The 20,913-nt window shown below is 52.6% G+C and overlaps 7 protein-coding genes and 3 non-coding genes across 10 annotated transcripts; 7 read left to right on the top strand and 3 right to left on the bottom strand.

Moving 5' to 3' along the window:
• Nucleotides 1-184: 184 nt before the first annotated feature.
• BDW74DRAFT_172277 (uncharacterized protein) lies at nucleotides 185-478 on the top strand (the record flags this gene model as incomplete). The annotated part of the gene is made up of 2 exons (XM_073727480.1): nucleotides 185-296; nucleotides 351-478. The coding sequence occupies 2 exons, from the start codon at nucleotides 185-187 to the stop codon at nucleotides 476-478; spliced, it is 240 nt and encodes a 79-aa protein (XP_073589538.1).
• Nucleotides 479-517: 39 nt separating this feature from the next.
• On the top strand, nucleotides 518-2,630 carry BDW74DRAFT_172276 (uncharacterized protein; the record flags this gene model as incomplete). Its single annotated transcript, XM_073727479.1, has 5 exons — nucleotides 518-1,567; nucleotides 1,648-1,752; nucleotides 1,801-2,211; nucleotides 2,269-2,460; nucleotides 2,508-2,630. The coding sequence occupies 5 exons, from the start codon at nucleotides 518-520 to the stop codon at nucleotides 2,628-2,630; spliced, it is 1,881 nt and encodes a 626-aa protein (XP_073589537.1).
• Nucleotides 2,563-3,803, top strand: BDW74DRAFT_2920 (uncharacterized protein). The gene is made up of 3 exons (XM_073732435.1): nucleotides 2,563-3,043; nucleotides 3,100-3,471; nucleotides 3,522-3,803. The coding sequence occupies exons 1-3, from the start codon at nucleotides 2,840-2,842 to the stop codon at nucleotides 3,765-3,767; spliced, it is 822 nt and encodes a 273-aa protein (XP_073589536.1). The 5' UTR covers nucleotides 2,563-2,839; the 3' UTR covers nucleotides 3,768-3,803.
• Nucleotides 3,804-4,000: 197 nt separating this feature from the next.
• On the top strand, nucleotides 4,001-6,395 carry BDW74DRAFT_184507 (GH92 family glycosyl hydrolase; the record flags this gene model as incomplete). Its single annotated transcript, XM_073730829.1, has 2 exons — nucleotides 4,001-5,040; nucleotides 5,099-6,395. The coding sequence occupies 2 exons, from the start codon at nucleotides 4,001-4,003 to the stop codon at nucleotides 6,393-6,395; spliced, it is 2,337 nt and encodes a 778-aa protein (XP_073589535.1).
• A 356-nt stretch (nucleotides 6,396-6,751) lies between these two features.
• On the top strand, nucleotides 6,752-6,834 carry BDW74DRAFT_t23. The gene has a single exon. It is a non-coding gene; the product is annotated as a tRNA-Asn (tRNA).
• Nucleotides 6,835-6,957: 123 nt separating this feature from the next.
• On the top strand, nucleotides 6,958-7,043 carry BDW74DRAFT_t24. Its single transcript has one exon. It is a non-coding gene; the product is annotated as a tRNA-Asn (tRNA).
• A 575-nt stretch (nucleotides 7,044-7,618) lies between these two features.
• Nucleotides 7,619-9,363, top strand: BDW74DRAFT_141935 (ATP phosphoribosyltransferase). The gene is made up of 5 exons (XM_073722636.1): nucleotides 7,619-7,801; nucleotides 7,857-7,891; nucleotides 8,018-8,515; nucleotides 8,582-8,719; nucleotides 8,780-9,363. Exons 1-5 carry the CDS (start codon nucleotides 7,785-7,787, stop codon nucleotides 9,013-9,015), a joined length of 924 nt encoding a protein of 307 aa, XP_073589534.1. The 5' UTR covers nucleotides 7,619-7,784; the 3' UTR covers nucleotides 9,016-9,363.
• A 164-nt stretch (nucleotides 9,364-9,527) lies between these two features.
• BDW74DRAFT_t7 lies at nucleotides 9,528-9,640 on the bottom strand. The gene has a single exon. It is a non-coding gene; the product is annotated as a tRNA-Phe (tRNA).
• A 284-nt stretch (nucleotides 9,641-9,924) lies between these two features.
• BDW74DRAFT_141933 (uncharacterized protein) lies at nucleotides 9,925-13,190 on the bottom strand. Its single transcript, XM_073722635.1, has one exon. The coding sequence runs from the start codon at nucleotides 12,833-12,835 to the stop codon at nucleotides 10,184-10,186; it is 2,652 nt and encodes an 883-aa protein (XP_073589533.1). The 5' UTR covers nucleotides 12,836-13,190; the 3' UTR covers nucleotides 9,925-10,183.
• A 341-nt stretch (nucleotides 13,191-13,531) lies between these two features.
• Nucleotides 13,532-16,309, bottom strand: BDW74DRAFT_2900 (putative TBC domain protein). Its single transcript, XM_073732429.1, has 2 exons — nucleotides 14,382-16,309; nucleotides 13,532-14,329 (listed from the first exon to the last, which is right to left on the bottom strand). Exons 1-2 carry the CDS (start codon nucleotides 15,999-16,001, stop codon nucleotides 13,721-13,723), a joined length of 2,229 nt encoding a protein of 742 aa, XP_073589532.1. The 5' UTR covers nucleotides 16,002-16,309; the 3' UTR covers nucleotides 13,532-13,720.
• Nucleotides 16,310-20,913: the final 4,604 nt, after the last annotated feature.

Here is a 20,913-nt window from a genome sequence, read left to right as displayed (position 1 = left end):
GTCTTTGCTTGCATATTATCTCTGTCTCTGTTTGCAACATTTTGATCATTCTATGTCAGGCCTAGTCGTTTGGGCTGACCCGAAACAACCATATCGACGATGCCTCCCAGAATACGTGGGCCGTATTGGACTGATTATCACTGATTATCGTTGTATACGGCCAGTTCTAGCAAAGACCACCAAGATGGGCCACTACTGCGTGATCTGCGGCGTGCAGATCACCCGCTGCTCGCCTGCCTATGGCGTCAAGCCGAATAAGCCGGAGGATCTTCTACGGTACCAGCAGCTTCGTGTTCGTATGCTTCTCCAGGCTCCAAGCTTATTCAAAACATTCTGACTTCAATGACCAGTAACCCGGAACCCAGGCAGTCTAGACACAGTGACCGTCAGCGGCGTGGGAGTCGTCAGCACCATGGACCGAATCACCGCACCCATCGCCTATAAAAGGGGACTCAAGGCTCGTCGCAGAAGATTCTGACCCTTTCATGACCCAGAGAGCGGGGCATGGTGCTTTACCATGCATTCGGTATGCTGGGATATCTTGCTCCAGAGGGTCCCCGTGGGGACAGAAGATATGGCCAGGTTTGCGACAATCTTCTTTCAGACCTTGTTCTGCACCAATTGGGGTCCGAAGATGAAGAAGTATCTGCGTCCGGGTCATGACTGCGGAGGTGCGGCTCGGTTCCAGGAGCCTGTTGGCGAGCACATAAGGCAGATGGCTGAGCAGGGATTTGCGTGGATATTGGGGTGTCCGGTGCAGATTTGCGATGTGCCGGAGATACTGGCGTTACTTGCGCAGTACAACGATGCTGGGCTATGTTTTGGAAAGCCGACTCCTATACCCAGCCCAGGACTGCATTCATTCTCTTCCCTTCCCGTCGAGGTCTTGTATATGGTTCTGTCTCTCCTTCCGTCACTTGACATCGCAGAATTTAGGCTCACGTCAAGGAGTGTTGCGTCCGTGACTGATCCCGTGGCACTGCCCCAGTCCTTCTGGCGAAGCAGATTCTGTGCGGATGCTGAGATGGGATTTGCACTGCCAGCCAACAAGAGCACAAGTCAGAACTGGCGAGACGCTTACCTGTTGCTAAAGAAGGCTTTAGGCGACGGTTCTAGTTCCAACTCCTGCTCTGCTTCTGCACGCCTTAGAAGTCATCGGCGCATTTGGAACATCGTCGGTATCAATGCTTCTCTGCTTGCCCAATATATGGCTGACGATTCTCTCCATGGAAGATCTTGTGCTGAAGCAACTTTTTCTTCTGCGGAAGCTGGAGCCGAGACAAGTACTGGTAGTTCTTTCCCTGGAGCAATGATTAGGACACCGTCATCTACTGATGAGCATAACCTTCTTCGGTCGGGGAGCAGGAAGCTCCATGATCGAGATATTACGCTCCCATTGAGCGAATGCAGGATTGTCGCTTTTCGGATCTCCACGATCTTGTTCAACTCACAGGAATTCGTCTCTGGCTTGCAGTTCACTTTCGTCAATACCGCTAGCCACGCCATGATTGACCTAAGCCTCGGGTTTATTTCAACAAAGAGCCAGCTGGTCGAAGTTGCTCCATGGGTCCGCGTGAAGGGCTTCGAGTTAGCTACACGTCCCCGTAGAATTGCGGAATAAGAGCAATTGTTGACCGCGGGCCCTAGCCCCAATGGACAAGCGACATGGGAAACAGCGAGGCCCAGTTTGCATTCGGAATTTTGAGGTTCGACCGAGAGGGCGCAGACATCCGGCTCACTGTCAGTTTTGATGTACGCCGTCGTTCAAAGAACAGAGCACACCAAGTACTGACACTATAGGCCTTTAAAATGATCGCTTTAGGCATGGCCGAAGACAGCTCGGAAGTAGGCTTCAGTACGCCCTTTGTATCGCAGCCCACCTGGACGCCCACTTATCCCAGAAGAACGGTAACCCTTGCCCCCGAGCCACAGAACCCCCGACCTGATACATCAAGCCCTATTCTGAATATCGACTTCGGTGGTCCTGGCGGCGAAAGGCTCACACGGCTTACGCGGATAGTCGCGCACATGCTGGATAAGTTCGCACCTTTTGTTGGGCTTTCGTTCTACTTTAATGATCAAGGCTTCATTCACTTTGGCCGGAAAGGCTCAATGGAAGTGTCGTCATTAATCAAGGGGCCCGGCGGACAGTTGATCTCTAATGTCATCATCAGAAGATCTACAAAAGATGACCGGGTCCTCTCGCAATGGGTATGCTTCATAACCTCCTTTAGGTAAACTGGCGACTGACTTGCTTGTACTCTACAGATACGCACGAACCATGGCCACGAACTTATCTTCAGTTCAAATGAGCTACAACACTCTCAGGTGAAAGACTACGTTCCGATACTGCACAATGATCAGGGGCCAAACCCTTTCATAGAAGTTGAGGAGAAGCTTACTGAGACATTCGAGCCTCTTACTGGTCATTTAATAACTGGCTTAACCGCCACCACTGAAGTGAGTGCACGCAAATATAGGGTCAACCGTTTACTGACCGTTTTTAGGCAGACACCGGATTGTTTCTGAGTCTCGGACTGCCGTGCGAGAAACTGCAGCAGGCATCTGACCCGACCAAGGCCGGAGAGAAGAAAGACACACACACTCCGCTTCGTTATCTGCCAATCTAGCGTCGTCTTTAGGGTCCTATATTATCGCTGAGGCAGGGAATGAGCTTAGGGCTTATACGTCTGCAGCCTTGGAGTCAGTCCGATCTATACGATTCTCAACCGGGGACATCAAGCGTCTAAGGCTCGATAACTAAGTTTCCGGACTGTGGTTTGAATACCACAGTTCGCGTCCTTCGGTTGTTGGCCAGTGGCTTTGCGAGGGTGCATCGATGAGCCTAGTCATGGGCGAGATGATCACTGAGAGTACAATTTGGCTATCGAATGGCAGATACTCTCGTGTTGAAAGAGTGTACAACGGCCGCGTGGTTCGCGTTTCAATCACAACTACCTTGCAAACTGTATCTTACCCGGAGGAACTTCCATTGACAAATCACACTGTCCTTCGGTTCCACAATAGTCACCTCGAGGAAATGGTAAGAAAGCCCTATAGCATGCCGCTTATTGCGCGGATAACTGATCTTGGCCACAGTCATATTCAATATGGGTTTTCAACAATGCCTGGGACTTCCCTAGGGTACTATCTGCCCCCAGATCATCTAGCGCTAAAGTTACGCTCTGGCATCCGAATGACTTTCTCGCTACACGCCCATTTGCTTCCCTGGATACGGTGCTATGGAAAGGAGTCAGCGTGACGGATAACCTAATCTCCATTACTGGATATCACGGCCATGAAAACAAGAGCCTTGTTACGGGCTTGAGGTTTACATATTTATCTGGCAATTCTAGGGAGATGGGTGATGTGTCCGGTGATCAGACTTCCAATATCTTGACATTCGAACCTGGTGAAGAAATACACAAGGTTGAGCTCATTGCTGACTCGAGGCGTCTTCTGGACCTGGTCGTAAGTGTGGCTCCTTTCGAATTCGAGAGGTATAGATTGACAAGGGGCAGTTTCATTCTAAGAAAGACAACAACAGCGGAAGTTGCAGGCGTGCACTTGTCGAAGCGCATAAGTCAGAGATGGTCGATTGCCACATAGTCGATCTTTCGCAGCGAACGTTTCAGTCTCAATTTTTTGGGCCTCAGACGTACCTGGCGAAGAAGTCCTATCTGGGGAGGTGGTTGGTATCTGGGGCTTTCTCATGTCGGAGGAGGCTCTTGTTACTGGCTTTGTTCTTTTGGAAGAGTCTTAGATAGCCATTGTCATCGATGTATACACATATAAGATTGAGACCCCGGCGCACTAACAGATAGTAAGAGTAGCAGTGTAGTACAAGCAGTTACTCCGCATCTCCAGGAATGCTGATCGCCTCGACGATCCCTGCGTGCCTTCCCCTCTTCCCCCTCGTGTCTTACCACATCCCATGCGCTTACCACCCCAATACCCCAATGCCCTTTCTCCGTATTACAACCATCACCCCCCTAACACCATGCTTGTCCCACTCCTCCTCTTTACCTTCATCCTAACCAGCACCATAGCAACCGCAAGTGCAACACAAAACCAACCCTTCGACCCCCTCACCTACATAGACCCCCTCATCGGCTCCAAAAACGGCGGAAACGTCTTCGCCGGCGCCTCGCTCCCCTACAGCATCGCCAAGGCCGTCGCGGACGTCGACGGCCAAAACACCGCTGGCTTCGCGTCCGACAATAGCCGCGTAACCGGCTTCTCGGCGCTACACGACTCCGGCACAGGCGGGAACCCCTCACTAGGAAATTTCCCGCTGTTCCCGCAGATTTGTCCCGATGCAGACGATGTGAACAGCTGTGTCTTTGGGAAGGGGGCCCGTGCGAGGGCGTATGCTAATGACTCGGTGGTTGCGAAGCCGGGGTATTCTGGACTGGAGTTGGAAGAGTATGGCGATGGCGGAGGGAGCCCGTTGATTCTGCTTGATCTGACGGATCTTTGGGATAGTCGACAGAATGCCTCTATTTCCATTGATGCTAAGAATGCGAGAATTGTTGCCAATGGGACATTTCTCCCGTCCTTTGGTGCGGGATCGTACCGTTCCTATACCTGCGTTGATTTCTACGGTGCCTCGGTTCGGGATAGCGGGGTTTGGGTGAATGATCGCGCTGGCACGGATGTCCAGGACCTCTACGTGACGAGGGGATTCAACCTGTTCTATATCCAGGCTGGCGGATTACTCAGATTCCATCAGCCAGACGCAGGAAATCTCACAGTAACTGCAAGAGTTGGAGTTAGCTACGTGAGCAGCCAGCAAGCCTGCCAGAACGCAGAAAGAGAGATCCCATCGCCATTAGATGACTTCGACCGACTACAAAGTGAAGCGGAAAATGCGTGGAGAGAGAAGCTGAGTCCTATTTCGATTACACCTGGCGGTGCAGACGAAGAGTTGCAGCGGAGTTTCTGGAGCGGGCTCTACCGCAACATGCTCGATCCACAAGATATGACAGGGGAGAATCCGCTGTGGGAGAGCGATGAGCCGTACTTTGATTCGTTTTACTGGTAAGCCTTATGCCCATCTCATCTCAATTACAAGCCCAGCCGGCTAACTAAAGAATAGTATTTGGGACTCATTCCGAGTCCAACACCCCCTCCTCACAATAATCGACCCCGAGGCTCAGTCTCGTATGGTCCGCAGCCTGCTTGACACCTACAAACATGAAGGATATCTTCCGGACTGTCGAATGAGTCTATGCAAGGGCTGGACGCAGGGCGGCTCAAATGCCGACGCCGTGCTTGCAGACGCCTACGTCAAGAATCTCACTGGTTTGGACACCAACAGGATTAACTGGACGCTGGCCTATGAAGCCATGGTCAACGATGCCGATAACGAGCCGCTTGAGTGGTCGTACCAAGGCCGTGGCGGTCTAAAGAGCTGGAAGAGCCTGGAATACATTCCGTACCTAGACTTCGATTATTTGGGCTTTGGTACCAACTCGAGGAGTATTTCGCGCACGGTCGAGTACGCTTATAATGATTTCTGCGTTGCAACCGTGGGAAGGGGCGTCGGAAGATCTAACAGCGAGTACGAAACGTACCTTGCCCGCGCGGGGAACTGGCGAAATCTGTACAAGGAAGACCAAACATCCTTCGTAAACGGCACGGACACAGGCTTCGTCGGCTTCTTCCAGCCCCGATACCTGAACGGCACATGGGGCTACCAAGACCCCATTGCATGCAGTGCACTCTCAGGTTCATGGTGCTCGCTCACAAGCAACCCCTCCGAGACATTCGAGTCGAGTGTATGGGAGTACCAGTTCTACGTCCCTCATGACATGTCATCTCTAATCGCCACCTTGGGCGGCGACGACGCCTTCATCGCGCGCTTAGACTACTTCCACACCTCTGGCCTCGCGGATATAGGCAACGAGCCTGTCTTTCTGACCGTGTTCCAGTACCACTATGCCGGGCGCCCGGGTCTCTCGTCGGCCCGCGTGCACTCATACATACCCAGTTCCTTCAACGCGACGCACGCCGGGCTCCCCGGGAACGATGACTCAGGTGCTATGGGCGCATTTACGGTCTTCAGCATGCTCGGCCTATTCCCCAATGCAGGGCAGAACGTGTATCTGATTACGCCGCCATTCTTTGAGGAGGTTAGAGTTACGCATCCGGTGACAGGGAACATCGCGGTGGTGAGGAATGTCGGCTTTGATCTCAGCTATAAGAGGATCTATATACAGGAGGCAAGACTCGATGGGGAGATTCATAGCAGGAGTTGGATCGGGCATGAGTTCTTCACGGAGGGTGGCGTGCTAGAGTTGGTGCTTGGGGAGGAGGAGAGTGATTGGGGGAGGGCGCTGGAGGATCGACCTCCGAGTTTATCTGGATACGGCTCTGGGTCTGGGTCTGGGTAGGCTTGAGACGGTGCGGGAATGCAGCACGATGGGGGTTGGATTCCCGAGGTTGTACACATACACCCTCTATGCCCAGCCTAGGCTGCTAGGGCTGTTGCTCATGCAAGGTAGGTACATCTCAGTGTTTCATTGGAACAACCGTACAAATCTGCCTTGTCTCCCCACTCACTCTTGGCCGTGCTACTAAGCCCTCGCAGAAGCCAATTAATGTCATGCGAGCTGGACCTGCTGATAATCATTGTTCTAGTGGACCTATCATTCCACCACTACACTGCTTCCTACCATACTCGCGGCAACGCTACTTTCAGTGCACGTTTCCCTGATAGAAACATACATTTGCCACAATCTTCAACGAGGTCTTTGTGGCGTAATCGGTTAACGCGTCCGACTGTTATATACAATAATCGGGAGATTCACAGTTCGATTCTGTGCAGGGACGTCTCATCTTTTTGCTTTTGCTTGGTGGAGCTTTTTGTATGTGGAGTCGGAAATATATTCTTTTATACTCCACTTGCGCTTAGCAGCTCCATAGTAGCAGGCTCCTACCGCCATCCCTCAACCAGTCTCCGTGGCGTAATCGGTTAACGCGTCCGACTGTTATGAAGCACATTCATCGGGAGATTCACAGTTCGATTCTGTGCGGGGACGGCCTTTCTTTTTGCTTTTTTGCTTTTTGGGTGTGGGTAGAGGTTATATGATCCTGCTTGGGCTGGTGGTCGAAGCCGGGGTGCGTCTGCGTTTGGCTTCCGGTGACAACGCTGGTTAATGTGCACACTACACTACCGAGGCTTGGATTCCGCCATGATATGGTGCCAGGTATATTCAGACTGTCTGAGAACGAACATGTTCTACACGGTTTACTGCCTTCCATGGCCCGGATGCTGATACATATTTGGCCACGTGCCACACCACCTCGGTCTGACCCAGCTGCTTGAATGAAGTCATTAGTCTCCTATTACAGCCTCGACACTTAATCCAATGCACCTCATATAACAGTCGGACAGCCTGACCCATCTTGCTCAGCAAAAGGTGCTGAAGATATCCAGGGTAGGTTGCATGGTAGCTAGTAGGGCAAGCGGCTTGTGCCACGTGCTCGGCCACCGAAGCGTAAAATCGATGCCTGAAGATTGGATTCCGCATCAGGCATCCACGCGCGGCCCCGCTGCCAACTTTTGATGATTCATTCAGTCCTCGGTGTATCTTGATTCTTTCTACCCTCCACTCTACACAATCGACTTGCGCATTTCCTTCCTTTCGAATCGGAACTCTATAACAGACTGCTCGTCCAATTGAGCATCTCCGACACCCTCCGCACCTCTACTTCTGGCGTTCCTCGCATTCTCAAAATCTCCGAGTACCCCGCGGTCAATCAACCCAACCACCGTTAAGATGGATCTCGTTAACCAGTGAGTCAATTGCTCAGATCTCATACATTTCTGGTCGATAACTAACGATCACAAGCCTCGAAGGAAGACTCCTCTTCGCCGTCCCCAAGAGCAAGTCCTCCGTGCCATTTGTCCATCCCGCATCCGTCCATTCCAATTCCAGATCCTGAGTCATTCCAATTCAGGCCGCAAAGGCTTCACAGGAAGCGCAACAACTAACAAACCCGCCCTCAACAGAAGGACGCCTCCAACAATCAACCCTCGACCTCCTCGCCGGCTGCGACATCCAGTTCCGCCGCGAAAACCGCCTCGACATCGCCCTGGTTAAGAACCTGCCTATCGCCCTGATCTTCCTCCCCGCCGCCGACATCCCCACCTTCATCGGCGAGGGCCGCGTCGACCTCGGTATAACGGGCCGCGACCAGGTTGCCGAGCACGATGCGCAGCTCCAGCTCCCCGAGGGCGAAGTCTCAGGCGTGCAGGAGATCCTGGATCTCGGATTCGGAGGGTGCAAGTTGCAGGTGCAGGTTCCGGAGAAGGGGGACGTCCAGAGCGTCGAGCAGCTTATTGGCAAGAACGTGGTCACGAGCTTCACGGCGCTGAGCGAGCAGTTCTTCGCCAAGCTGGAGAAGGAGAATGGGGCTGCGGAGAAGAAGACGAACATCAAGTACGTTGGTGGTAGTGTGGAGGCTGCCTGCGCGCTTGGTGTCGCCGATGGAATCGTTGATCTTGTTGGTATGTTGCCTCGCCTTTGATATCAAGATCTGGCGAGATTGCGGAGACTAATGGGCATGCTGTCAGAATCCGGCGAGACGATGCGCGCCGCCGGGCTAAAGGCCATCGACACCGTCGTCGAGAGCACCGCCGTCCTCGTCAAGAACCGCAACACCACGAACCCGCTCGTCGACCTCATCACCTCACGTGTCCGCGGTGTCATCAGTACGTCCCACCCCTTACCCAACACTCAATCTAGATAAAAAAGACTAACAATCTCAACAGCCGCCAAGAAGTTCGTCCTTTGCCAATACAACATCCCCCGCGCCAGCCTCTCCACCGCCAGCAGCATCACACCGGGCAAGCGCGCGCCCACCGTGACCGCGCTCGAGGAGGACGGCTGGGTGGCCGTCAGCTCGATGGTCGAGAAGAAGCAGATTGCCACGGTCATGGACGAGCTGACCAAGGTCGGCGCCACGGATATTCTGGTCCTGGGTATTGCCAACTCGCGGACGGACTAGACTTTCTTTTCTTCTCTCCCGTGGGTTTTTTGCATGACTTGATGTGATCTATTGTACCTGGTTCCTGTTGGATTTGCTTGTTATGTCATAGATCTTTCCTCTTTCCTCTTCCTTTTACACTTAGTTCATTTTTCTTGTATCCTTTCGGTTTAGAATGCCTGTCTCCTGCTTATATACGATGTATATCTTGGATGTCAGTTGTAGGTCGTCGGTGTTTCCTTCTTGGCTCTCTCACGAACTTCTAGAAAAGTTTCGGGTCCGTTAGGTATGGTGCTGTGCTTCGTCCCGTTATTCTGGGTACTTCTAGGTAGACAGACTCTGTTAATAGATCAACAAGCTGGTCTAAAGGCAGAACAATCAGAGTCCATACATAGCCTTCCTTTGGCAAGAAACAAACAACCACGACCCGTCCATGCCATTACGTACAGCCCGAGTCCCGACATGTATCCATCCCCACTCAAAAAAAATGCCATGGAAACACAACGAATTGCTTGATACAAAGGAAAAACAAATGGGATGACCCGGGATCGAACCAGGGACCTCTAGATACCTAACTAAGGATTAATTAAGCTCGGAATGAAGTTGTAACTTCAGTCTAGCGCTCTCCCAGCTGAGCTATCACCCCATTGGATGGCTGCCGGGTCAAATTTTGCTATTATCAAGGTACACCATAGGTATGACTGCTGCTGAGTCGACGAGAGTAGGATTGGGTAGCAGTGGTACTTGGTAGAGATGAAGGGTTGTCCGAGATCCAAGTGTGTAAGCGACAGTGGACTTACTGGTATGCCCGATCTGTGTAGTTACAGGTAGACAATCTACCTCATCGACCGTGGTCAATGATATGAAGTAGCGAGGGATACAACTCTTATGTCCTACATGCGGGAGAGATCATGATATGAAATATGTAGATGAATGTATATACGTATGTGGTATATATATGATGGGTAAGTATACATGTATATGTCTGTATGTATGACAGGGGTGGGTATCAAAATCAATAGTAGTACTCCGTAGCAAAGCATCCAACCCAGAACACCAGTCAGTGCCGAGGCACACTCCAAGTTCCAGAAAACCAATTCCAGATATGCAGCAGGCAATAACCAATACATACCAAAAACGAGCACCAAGAGCAAAGTCGAATCAGTCCGAGAGCAAAAACAAGGTCGAATCAATCCGAGCCCGAGCTCGTTCGAAAGCCCTCAATCCCAACACCTTCCTTCCTTCCTCTGACAATCGCCCTCAAACATGCGCCCACGCCTTCCAGATCACCCAGCAACCCAACATGTCCCCTATCACTCTTCACAAGGCCACCCTTGATAACTCTGTACCCTGTCGGCAGCATCGCCGCACTTGCAAGGCAGACACCGTCACCTGCTGCAAAGGCCAGATCGTCATAGGCGTCCGCATACTTGATGCCCTCTTTTGAATCTACGCGGGCGCCGTAGACGGTGGGGACGGACTTGGAGTACAACACTGCAAATGGAGGGTAGTTGTTGCTGCTTTGATGTGCCTCGTTATGGAGAGTTTCGTGTTTGAAGGCTTTAACCTCGGAGAGGGTACGGGCGAGGTATTCCTTCGCCACTTCGGGAGGGATGGTGACCGGCTGGGCATTTGGACCAGTAGTGGAAGAGCCCTTGGGGTTTGTAGTTGGACCCGGAAAGATCTCGCCCTTCGGTTTAGCGGGTTTCAGTTGCTTAGCGGCGGCGGCTGCTGCTGAGGAGGTCGAGTTCGAGGCGGAGTCGCCGCTGGCGGTTGTTGGGCTGCGCGAGTGGTCGGGTGTGGTATCTTCTCCACCGATACTGCCGTCCGAGGAGTTGGAGAGCATCGTAGAGAAGCGTTTGCGGAGAGGTAGATTGATGCTGGATGAGCTTGGCGCGGGGAAGGGTCGATTGATGCAGGGAGAGAGGCGATATTCATCCCAGACGGCTGGGTCAAAATAGTCGAGGCGGTACTCTTCCTTTGTGCGCTTATTGATGAAACAATGACCCTTCTCTGGAAGAAGGGCAAAGCTCGTTCGGAAGGTGAAGTTGACTTGGGCGGTTAGAACGCGCGAGCTAAGAAGCACGTCGTCGCCGTTACGGAGAGGGCCGAGGATGTTAACGCAGTGTTGAGGGACGCCCGCATACAGCACACCCGCAAAAAGCTCGGGGCGCTGGTTAACCGCATGGCGGGCGATGAGGCCGCCCAGACTGTGCGCAATAACATACGCACCTCGCTTATGTGGCGGGACGTCGGGGGCATTACATGGAAGGCCCTCGAGGTGTTTGATTAGACGGCGGGATAGGAGATGTGGGCTAAGACGCCAATCGTAGCCGTAGTTGTGGACGCGCAAATCACCGCGGGTGGCATTATCACACTTCTGCAGCCGCTTGAGGAGACGTCGGCAAATGTCGACAGGGCCCACGTGGGAGAGAACGCCATCCGGGATAATGTTTTCCTCCATGCGTTCTTCGTCTTCTCGCGTCAGCCCGACCTCTAGGTCTACCTTCCGGAGGTTCAACCCGACTTTCATAGGCACCCAAAGCTGCCGATGAGGAGGTTTGGCGGAGCGTAAAATAGAGCCCCGGTAGCCGCCCATGACCACTACATCCCCGGACAACTCGTTCATAGCCTCGAAGAGGACAGGGTAGGTTGCAGCCAGGCTCTTGCGAGTGGACTTTGACCGCAGCAGAGGCGACGGGGGTGCACCTTCAAGCGACGGAGCCGCTGTGCCTGTGGAGGGAACCGTGTCATCTGTCTCGTTTGTCTCCGTCCGTCGGTGGTTCGCATCCGAGAGAAACTGTCTGTATCCCCAATCGCTCCGCAGATCCTGAAGATGAAGCGTCGGCATGCTCAAAAGCCGACTGCTAGAGTCCTGTAAAGAATCCTTGATGGCTTTGAAGCGACTGTTGACTTGCGAATGAATGTGTTCATATTGCGGACGGTGCTCAAGAGAGGATGCAGTAGAGGAAGCCCGCAAATACAGCGACTGGTCCGAAGACGATCGTCGCAAGGCCGGGTTAGACCCAACAAATGAATGTTTACCACGAGTCCGCGCAGACGGCGCCTGCAATGGCTTCAATTCTCCGATCGGGTCCTCAGCTGATGCATCCAATGTCCCATTTGACGCAGACGAGCTTGGATCCGACACCACAGGCTGCGGCGAACGAGGTGACCGAGACGCGGCCGACACATCACCGCCCTTTTCCTGCTCCAGATTGAGCCGCGACGACCAACTCCGTGAGCGATGCCGAGACACCGACAAACTGCCCGTGCGCAGGTGCAACGACGGAAAGAATTTCTTCAACCCGCGCCGACTCCCAGTATGACTGTCACCCGACCACGCCCGCGGCCGCAGCGGCAGCGTCCCCTTGAGAAGCGACCTCGTAAACCCAGTACGCGAATTCTGGCCCTTCGAAACAGCAGTTCCCAGCGTCGGGGTTTCCTTCCCAGTGGGAGTCCTATCTTTATCCGTATCCTCCGCCAGCGACTCCGGCTCCTCCGTGATATCCGGCGCAAAAAGCCCCTCGTCCTCAAAAAACCCACCATTGCGTTCCATAATGCGCGTCTTCTCCTCAGCAGGCGTCGTACGAGACTTGAGCCGGCTCTGATCATAACCCATGCTGACACCAATCACGTCGTCGGCTTCGTCAGCATCTTCTTCCAGGTCGGTAATCCCAGTCGCTGCTCCACCATTGCCGGGGCTAGGATAAGGTGAGACGTCAGCGCCTAGAGCTGCATCCTCGCTGTCGGAGGGGCTCAGCTCCCCGCTGGCGTTTGCACTCCGACGGCCATTGGGGTGCACAATGGCATCGGCATCCGGACGAGGTGAGGAAGACATGATTGCGACAATGGAGACGACATCCCAGGACCAGGGGCCGGACCAAGGTAAGGTAGGACAGACAGGAAGATAACAATAACGAAAAAAAAAAAATGACGCCAAGTACAATGCCAACCAGGGAGAGAAAGGTTTTGAGAGGCGAGGAAGAAGAGGATCAGGACGAATATGATGGACGAACAGGGATCGTAGGAAAGGGTCCACTGCACAGCCTTCTTTTCGGGTCCCCCGGAAGCAGCTCTACCCAAAGTCGCACACATAAAGATAAGCTCGGGGAATTGTGCCCACTGGACGGGTGCCGGATAGACCCGTCATCTTGCGATTGCTCTGTCTCTGCGGTCAAATCAGCGCGATGATGTATGCTCTGTTATAGCTATCCAGGCCGTTTTGCAGGCGTTAGTCTGTTTAGTTGCTTCTCGGGCGGCGACGATCATGTGATGCAGCTTATCGATAATAGTGATGTCATGATGTGGCTGACTCAGCTTGCACAAATTACCAAGCAAATGCCAAGCCGGCCGTGAGATACGAGTACGAGCATTATTAATGAGCTTAATCTCTACCAGGCGCCAGCGATTTCGACTTTTGACATGCTTCTTAGCGCCGACGATGACTATTTTATGACATCTGCAGGCGACGAAGATGGGCTCATAAATAGGATGCGTGGGGTAGGCGGTTCATCCACAGTCCTGGTATTACTTATACACTCGTTGAGCTCCGAAGTTGAAGGTAAGATCTTTTTATACTAACCCATCAATCTATAGTGACAAGTAAACAAAACAAACGAGGGACCTAGTGCTCAATGCAGTTGATAAGGTAGGATCTCTAGTAATAAAAATGCTTTGAGCTATATACAGAACAAGTGCCGGCCAAACGAGTGTACAATCTAGGCTAGGCCCGTGGATGGACCTTGCCTGCTTCCCGCATCTCGTTTATGAACCCGTCTTCGTCGCCTGCAGATGTCAGAATCCAGTAATCGCCGGCGACGGCACTGCCAAGTCCACCTGCAAAGCCAGCCACAGGGGCTGCAGGGGCGCTTCGACGTTCCTTTGGCTTGGTTCCCACATCATGCGGTCCCCAGCCGAGAATGTTCTTCACCGCCAAACGGCTCTGGTCATCTGGCTTAGGAAAACCAAACAACTGCGTTTGCAGGCAGCCGAGGATTGCAACGGCGGCGCGGATCATGATGCGATCACCTTCAAAGACCCAGCAGTCCCAGACACGGCTGAGGCGCTCCAAATCGAGGCCATTGGTGAGCAGCGACCGGAACATGCCGTCAAAGATCTCTTCATCTGACAGACGCAAAGTGTCATAGAGATGGGTAGCTAGACGGGGGAATTTGTAGCGAAGCGTCGCAGACGCTAATGAGAAAGTTCGACCGATGGCTCCACGGTCCATAGTCATAAAAGCAACGGGTAAGGGACGGTTGAGCGCATTAGCCATGGCGCAGAAGGCGGAAGAGGGTGTTGGAAATTGTAGCACAAGAAGTGCGGCAATGGTCTGCGAATTATTAGCACTGGGTTTATCATGGCAACGGAAAACGGAAACTAACATGAAGGCCGCTCGAATATCCAACATCGCTCCGGTACATCGAGTATGCTTCCAACACATCAACCAATGTTTCACGCAGAGGACCGCCTTCTTGGAAGAGGTTCAGCTCCGAGAAAGCCTTTGAGACATCGGCCTGGATGGCGTCAAACCACTCCATCATTTTTTTGTTGCTCTCGCCCGAATCGCCCTCAGCCTTGGCTCGCGCGTCTTTTGCCCGCTTCAGGGCTTTGTTATAAGATTCATCGGATAGAGCCAGCTCGTTGCCGATGGCACGACTCCAGGTCGGTCCTCGGATTCGCGAGGGTATGCCACGCCACCACAGCTCGCGGGTGCGAGACTCGCCAATAGCCCTGGTCCAGTTTGGATAGACATAATCGTCCCAAATCTGCTGGAGCGTGTCCCGGGTGTTGTCTCGCTCGCACTTGGCGGAAGCCGCCTGCGCGGCTTTACGTTTCTCTGCTTCCCGAGACTGCTCCATCATTCTCTTGTATTCTCGAAGATGCCGCCTTTCCTCTTTCTGATCCTTGGGGGGGAGCCAGCTGGGACGAGTTCGCGTGAGTACCTTCTCCTTCTCCTTACTAATGGGCAAAGGGTCTATCATTATATTGGACTTTTGAATAGGTGGGAGTTCGATTGGCGACTTGGAATCCCGCTTCGATTCATCGCTGGATCTTAGCGAAGAGCTCCCACTCTGAAGGCTATCACCGCGCTTGCGATCATTCTCGTCGGCGTGGAATTCCAGAGCCTGTGTCAGATTCTTCGCCTCTTCGGATAGATCAGACATCATGCTATTATAAGAGTAAAGCCGGGGGTTGCGAGGAGAGATCTGGCCGCGTTCAGGTCCAGCCGAGCTAGATCGGGCCATCTGTCGGTTTGCCCGAGAAGTAGCGGGTGATAGTCGAGGAGAGGCTGGAGAAACGGCAGCTTCAGAAACAGAATGTGATAAAGGAAATGGTCGCGGCCCCGGGCTGCGGTTGGGACTGTGGTCCCTAGACGGTGCACGGTCCTCAACTGGCCGTGGGGAAATCGGAATATTCCATAAACTGGCATCTTCGGGAAGCTCGTCGTCTGAATCGTGATATTCTGCTTCCAGCTCTTTTAGCGATTTACGGCTGCGCTGCCAAGATGGCTTTCGATTCAGGGGTCGAGCATTGACTGGAGATGGAGACAGGGTTTGGCTAGATGGAGATGAAGCGATGCCTGGGGACTGAGCGGGCCGCAGAGGTGAGGCAGATCGATTGCGACGATTCTTGGAGGGAGGTCGTGGGGCTTGCAAGTCTCGGGAGGCAGTCATCAACTTCGGCCCGGAACGTCCCTGCGCAGATGCATATGGTTTCCTCGGGGCTGGAGATATCAAATCACGGGTTGTTACGATAGGTGCCTTGGCGAGCATTCTGGCGGTTGACGACCGTGCAACTCCGGGGGCCCGTCCATACTGGACCGAAGCTTCTAGATATGGCGCTGATTCATCTTCTAGAACAACGTCTTCAAAGTTTCCGATATCCGTAAAAACACCGTCCGGACTTGACATCCGCGAGGAGGACCGAAAAGAAGAGGATTTGGAGGACTTGGACCCGGAGAGCTCCGGGGGCGAACTTGGTGCGGTCAAAACAGCGGCCATATCGTTGACCAAGCCGACAAGGTCGTATTATAGTTATGTAGTTGTTGTTAATCGTTCGATAAGCGTATTGATGTTGAAAGGTATGTTCGCGTCGTGCGGATAAGAGTGCGGACCGGCAGCAAGAAACGAAGGACTAGCGGGGACTCGATGGCCCCAACGGCGCTGTATTAATATTTCACAGGGAGGCCCAGGGCCATAAAATCACCAGTCAATAACCAGGACTGGTATCCAGGGTATTCAGAACAGCGGTGGACAGCGCGTTATGACGCCAGTGGAGCGGAAGGGTGAACAGGGGGTCAGGATCGGGCGGTTCGGTGGTGAGATCGGACTGGAAAGGGAGGAGCGAGTGGGAGGGTCGAAAGGAGATAGAAAAGAAAGAGGAATCGACGCAAGCGAACGAAGGGAGGTAGTTGGAGGAAATCTGGACGGACTAGCGAGTGGAAAATAGAAAAAAAATCAAGGAAAGACGCAACGAGCGAAGAGATGAAGCTGGGATGATTCCATCACCGACTGCGTTGGAGGCACGAATTCCAGGTTCTCAGCCGAACGCAGTCAAAAGGGTCTAGTTCCGGCCAGCAATCTCAGCGCCTGAGGCAGAGGTTATCTCAACTAGCCAATGGCAACTGAGATCGGGACTCCAATATGGTCCAGACTTTGCGTTTCATTCGCTGTGCACGGCGATCAGTATCAAACCGGTTTAGAGAGATGGCACTGCGGAGTCGCGACGTTTTCCATTGTCGAGATGAAGGAGCGAGCGGCTGTTCCAAGGCACGCCACGAATCCACACGTGCGGCTTACTTTGTTTTTTGTCTGCCGAGTACGGAGTAGGTAGATAGATAGATACAAGAGAAAGCTACAGCACCTGGCTACGGAAAGGGAGCTGTTGCGGTGTTGATTGTTGACTGCATTGAGTAAGATCCATTGCCACCCCCTGTCCGCTGGGTCACTGTGCTGCTCGTCCACTCGCGGTTGTCCCATGGGATACTTTGCTCAGACCACAATTGCTTGCATCTCAGCCGTCGACCATGGAACTCATATGATTTATTATTAGCTGAATGAATCGCAATTGTCCTCTTTGTGTCTATCCCGCCCTGCTCTGCGGGAGTACTACTGTAGCACTGTGTTCCGTAGATACCGATCCCTTGACACCCTTCATTGGATCTATCATTCCTGATGGCCCTGCATTGCCGGCGCTGTCGGGCAATTTTGTTCTATTTTAGCTCGCGCAGCTAGGTATAGTCAAGGTAAGGAGCAAGGTCAAAACCGCCACTCTCTATACGTCCGGTCCCCCTTGGACACCACCTGAGCCAGCAAAGCACCGTTGCCCACACCCTGCCACGCTTCCGCTAGCATCCCGTCTAGCCAACGCAGCACTCCCGCATACCGTGTTTGTTTCCGCCCCAACACAAACTGAAACGCCGCCGCCCCCAGGTACTGCAATTGAGGAAGCGTGACCTTACACAGGCCACGCCGGCCACGAATCAGTCGGTATCCTAGCTGCGTGGCATCATGAATTGTGCGAACCACAACGTCGGGTCGAGGTTGGGCTCGGCCCGGTAGCGACCGAGTGTATCGGTACATCTTCATCGCGGCGGCGACGAGGGCTTTGTAAAGGTTCAGAAGCACTGCAGGCAGCGAGTTGTGCGCCGAGTCGAGATACATTGGGTGCATGGCTTGCTTGACCGATGCGAGGACCTTTCTGTGAAAAGATCGCCCGGGGTTTCGCATGGAGTCAATCGATAAGGAATCGCTGAGGGCGGCGCCCGCTGTTTCTGCGCCGTCGATCATTCGATCATGATCTTTAGAGATCTCTACTGTTCGTGTATCGATGAGAGTGCCGCAGTAAGGGAAGAGTGACGTGTCGACGAGTCGCGGAATCTGCGCACCGTCTACAGACGCAGCGAAATTTACTAGGCTTTTTGCTGGGTTAACGGAGATGCCATATTCTGGCTGTCCTCTGACCATGACCTGGAGGAAGTCTATTGCGAGCTTGGAATCCAACGTAATCAGCAGGAAGTCGTCTAGTAGACGAAGGAGTATAGCGTCGTCCGTTTGCAAGAAGCCCAAAACATTACGCTCCATCTCTGCGTAGAACAGGCTGCATAACAAGCTCGACAGCACCGAGCCCTGCGGAATGCCATTGCTTTGCCTGAAGTACTTCTTTCCTATCTTGACGAGATTGTTTTGGACGTGCTCGTTGAGAATGTCAAGCAGGCCCTCACCGCTGTAATCCCTCTGCGCGATCGTGTCGACAAAGACGGTATTCCTTCGACCAATCACACTTCCATTGGCGATAGCATTCGATATATGCTCTGGTTTTCCGAGTGCGCCAATTCTTTGAAGGTATTTTGACCATGTCTTGCGCTGCTCTGCTTCTCGTAGCGGCCACATATTGCCGAATTCGCTTGCGAGCCTCATTTCCACGTACTTCATCCAGTGGTAATTCTCCTCGGAGACAAGCTTTTCAACCAAACGCACGATTTTTGCTTGCGGTATAGTATCGAAGCAGGACTGGATATCCAACTTCACGAAGTAGAGTGGCTTCTTTTGATCCCAGCCCCTTTGCATTAATGACTCTTTGAACCCCTTCAGTCGAGAGTGCATATCTCCAACCGAGAACATGCTCGACCCAAGAAGGTCGTTTCGACGCCCTCTCTCATAGTTCAGCATGCTGTAAACAGGTGCGATTGCTGTATTCACACTCTGCGCTGGATTATAACGATTCTTCCCAGCGTAGGTACTCTTGACCAGGGTGCGCCGTCTCAGATTAAGAATTGGACGTATTCCCGTCGTCTTAGGGAGCAGTCGTAGAGACCCGTACCCTAGCGACTTTTTGCCAGATAGTAATTGTTCCGCTGTCTCTGGCACCAGTTCCTCAAACATGGCAGCCCTGAGATTAGCCAGGGGCTGAACGGTCAGGCGGCGCCAGACGTCATGCCGGAAATAGAACAAACGATGCCGGTGTATCTGCGATTCAGTGACATAGAAATTTCCACGTATGAGTGGGAGCAGCAAAGAATCGAACAGGTAGTAAATGAATTCGTGGAACAGCTCTCTGCGCTTTTGCAAGTCAGACGCCGAGACCTTGTTTTCTGACAAATTATGACAGAGTCGACCAGGTTCCAGCCAAGGTATTTGCGTGATCTGCGAATGGTCAGAGTGAGATTTATACAGAATGGGCAAGTCACTAACCTTTATACCCTCGCAGACCTCATGAAGACTCAAGCTCTCATACCTCCGCATACGTATAAACCTATCGACATGCCCGAGTATTATCTTCCGGTGCGAAATTCCCTGGTCATCAACTCCAAAAAACTCCAATGGTATCAAGCTTTGAATGACAGCCCGGCAGAAGGCTGATACAGACGCGGTGGGGGTAGCGTGGTCGGTCAGATTAACCTTCGGCTTTGTAGCACCTAGTCTTTTACTCATATACGCAATTGAGGCTGAATTGCTTGGCCGTAGTATACGTTGAACGTCCTTGCTTATGAGCGATGGCTGGGTTATCAGCGGCCCAGAGCCCGAAGATGGAATCACACCAACTGATGCCTCAGATTCAACACTGAGTGGTCCTAAAGCCCAAGGATCCGTAGACTATAATATTAGCCTTTGCATCATTCATGCGACAAAGTCCATACCTCTTCCAAGCAGTAGTACCGTAGGAGCTCCCTATAGCAACATCGTCTGTGTTTGTTTTGAAGCTGACGGACCAATTCCAATACCCTGCCCCGGAGTCTTTTCGGTATCTTGATTGATTCTTGGGGCTCTCCAGCAGCGGTTTCGAATTTAGGCGCACCTTTGTATTGAGTCCGTTCTAGCTTCTCCTTCGCAGCTATTTCCTCCTCCCGTGAAGAGTAGTTCTTAGACAAGGGGTGCTCACGGTAGCTTGGCTGGACTGTGAAAACATTATGGAGGCCGAACTGCCGAGGAAAGATATACTTCATCACATGAACCGTCTGTTGCAAAGAATTGGATGACGGAAACCGGCTGAGGACATCTAGAGCTTGTCAGCATACTGCTTTGAGTCATGTCCATAGTACGTACGATTCGGTGCCCCGAAAACTATTCCCCCTTTGGGGTTCAAATGAGGGCGAGCGTATAACATACGCTGACGGCAGAAGACAACCGCGTTGGGACTCAGTTGATACTGGCTGTCTTTCGACGCCCTCGTATGTGTCCGAGTTTCAGAAACCTGACCCGACGCATTCTTGGCAGATAAATTGCTGCCGTCCCTCGAGATGGGGCTGTCCTCGGGTGGCGTCGGAATAGGTTTTAGGCTCGATAATGCAAGTCCTGGGTTAGGCAAAATCTCGTGAGTGTCCATAGAAACCAGTTGGCCAAAGGGGCTAACGCACCACTTAGCTGATAGTAAATCCCCTTCTTTACGTCTACGGCTGCAAAAAGTCCACATTCAAGCAGGAGCTTTATCATGATTTCGTCGCCATTGCCTCCTAGCAGGGCGAGAACTTCCGTCCATGGCGACTGCTTGAGCTTTTCGACGTTCTTATTTGGATACCACGCCCCTGCATTCTGAACACTGCAGTGCAACCGGCCGCTGCCTTGTCGATATCCATGGCTCAGAACATGTTCCAGCTTCCCGCGGAAATGTTTCCCGAAGATGTGTGAGATCACAAAGTCCACAAGCTACAATACCGCCAGCATTAGCGCAGCATGTATGACGACAAGTAGAACACCTACATCGGACTGTAAGCTCTCGGGCCCAGTGTCAGTGCCAGCTTGCGTAACCAGTTGCAATTGAGTGTATCTTTTGAAGTCCTCTTGCAGCTTTTTACTATCCGTAGGGGATAGCTCTTTCGATACTCCGACCAGCGTAGTATCCAGGAGATCAGCTAGAGCTTTTTCTTGCGTCTTGGGCGCAGCATCCGGGTTGCCTGGTATCTCGCCTCTGATT

Source organism: Aspergillus multicolor, assembly GCF_047715735.1.
Source record: "Aspergillus multicolor strain CBS 133.54 unplaced genomic scaffold BDW74scaffold_1, whole genome shotgun sequence".
Classification (NCBI taxonomy): Eukaryota; Fungi; Ascomycota; class Eurotiomycetes; order Eurotiales; family Aspergillaceae; genus Aspergillus; species Aspergillus multicolor.
Note: the sequence above shows the minus strand (reverse complement) of the source record. Positions and strands in the feature narration are given on the sequence as shown.

Excerpts from the sequence above, each read along its gene's own strand:
- BDW74DRAFT_141935 (XM_073722636.1), top strand. Across the intron at positions 8,516-8,581 it reads TGGAATCGTTGATCTTGTTG|AATCCGGCGAGACGATGCGC; the intron begins GTATGTTGCCTC and ends GCATGCTGTCAG. Across the intron at positions 8,720-8,779 it reads ACGTGTCCGCGGTGTCATCA|CCGCCAAGAAGTTCGTCCTT; the intron begins GTACGTCCCACC and ends CAATCTCAACAG.
- BDW74DRAFT_2920 (XM_073732435.1), top strand. The coding sequence starts at position 2,840 with ATGAGCCTAGTCATGGGCGAGATGATCACTGAGAGTACAATTTGGCTA. Across the intron at positions 3,044-3,099 it reads ATAGTCACCTCGAGGAAATG|TCATATTCAATATGGGTTTT; the intron begins GTAAGAAAGCCC and ends TCTTGGCCACAG. Across the intron at positions 3,472-3,521 it reads GGCGTCTTCTGGACCTGGTC|TTTCATTCTAAGAAAGACAA; the intron begins GTAAGTGTGGCT and ends GACAAGGGGCAG.
- BDW74DRAFT_2900 (XM_073732429.1), bottom strand. The coding sequence starts at position 16,001 with ATGGCCGCTGTTTTGACCGCACCAAGTTCGCCCCCGGAGCTCTCCGGG. Across the intron at positions 14,330-14,381 it reads GATATTCGAGCGGCCTTCAT|ACCATTGCCGCACTTCTTGT; the intron begins GTTAGTTTCCGT and ends AATAATTCGCAG.
- BDW74DRAFT_141933 (XM_073722635.1), bottom strand. The coding sequence starts at position 12,835 with ATGTCTTCCTCACCTCGTCCGGATGCCGATGCCATTGTGCACCCCAAT.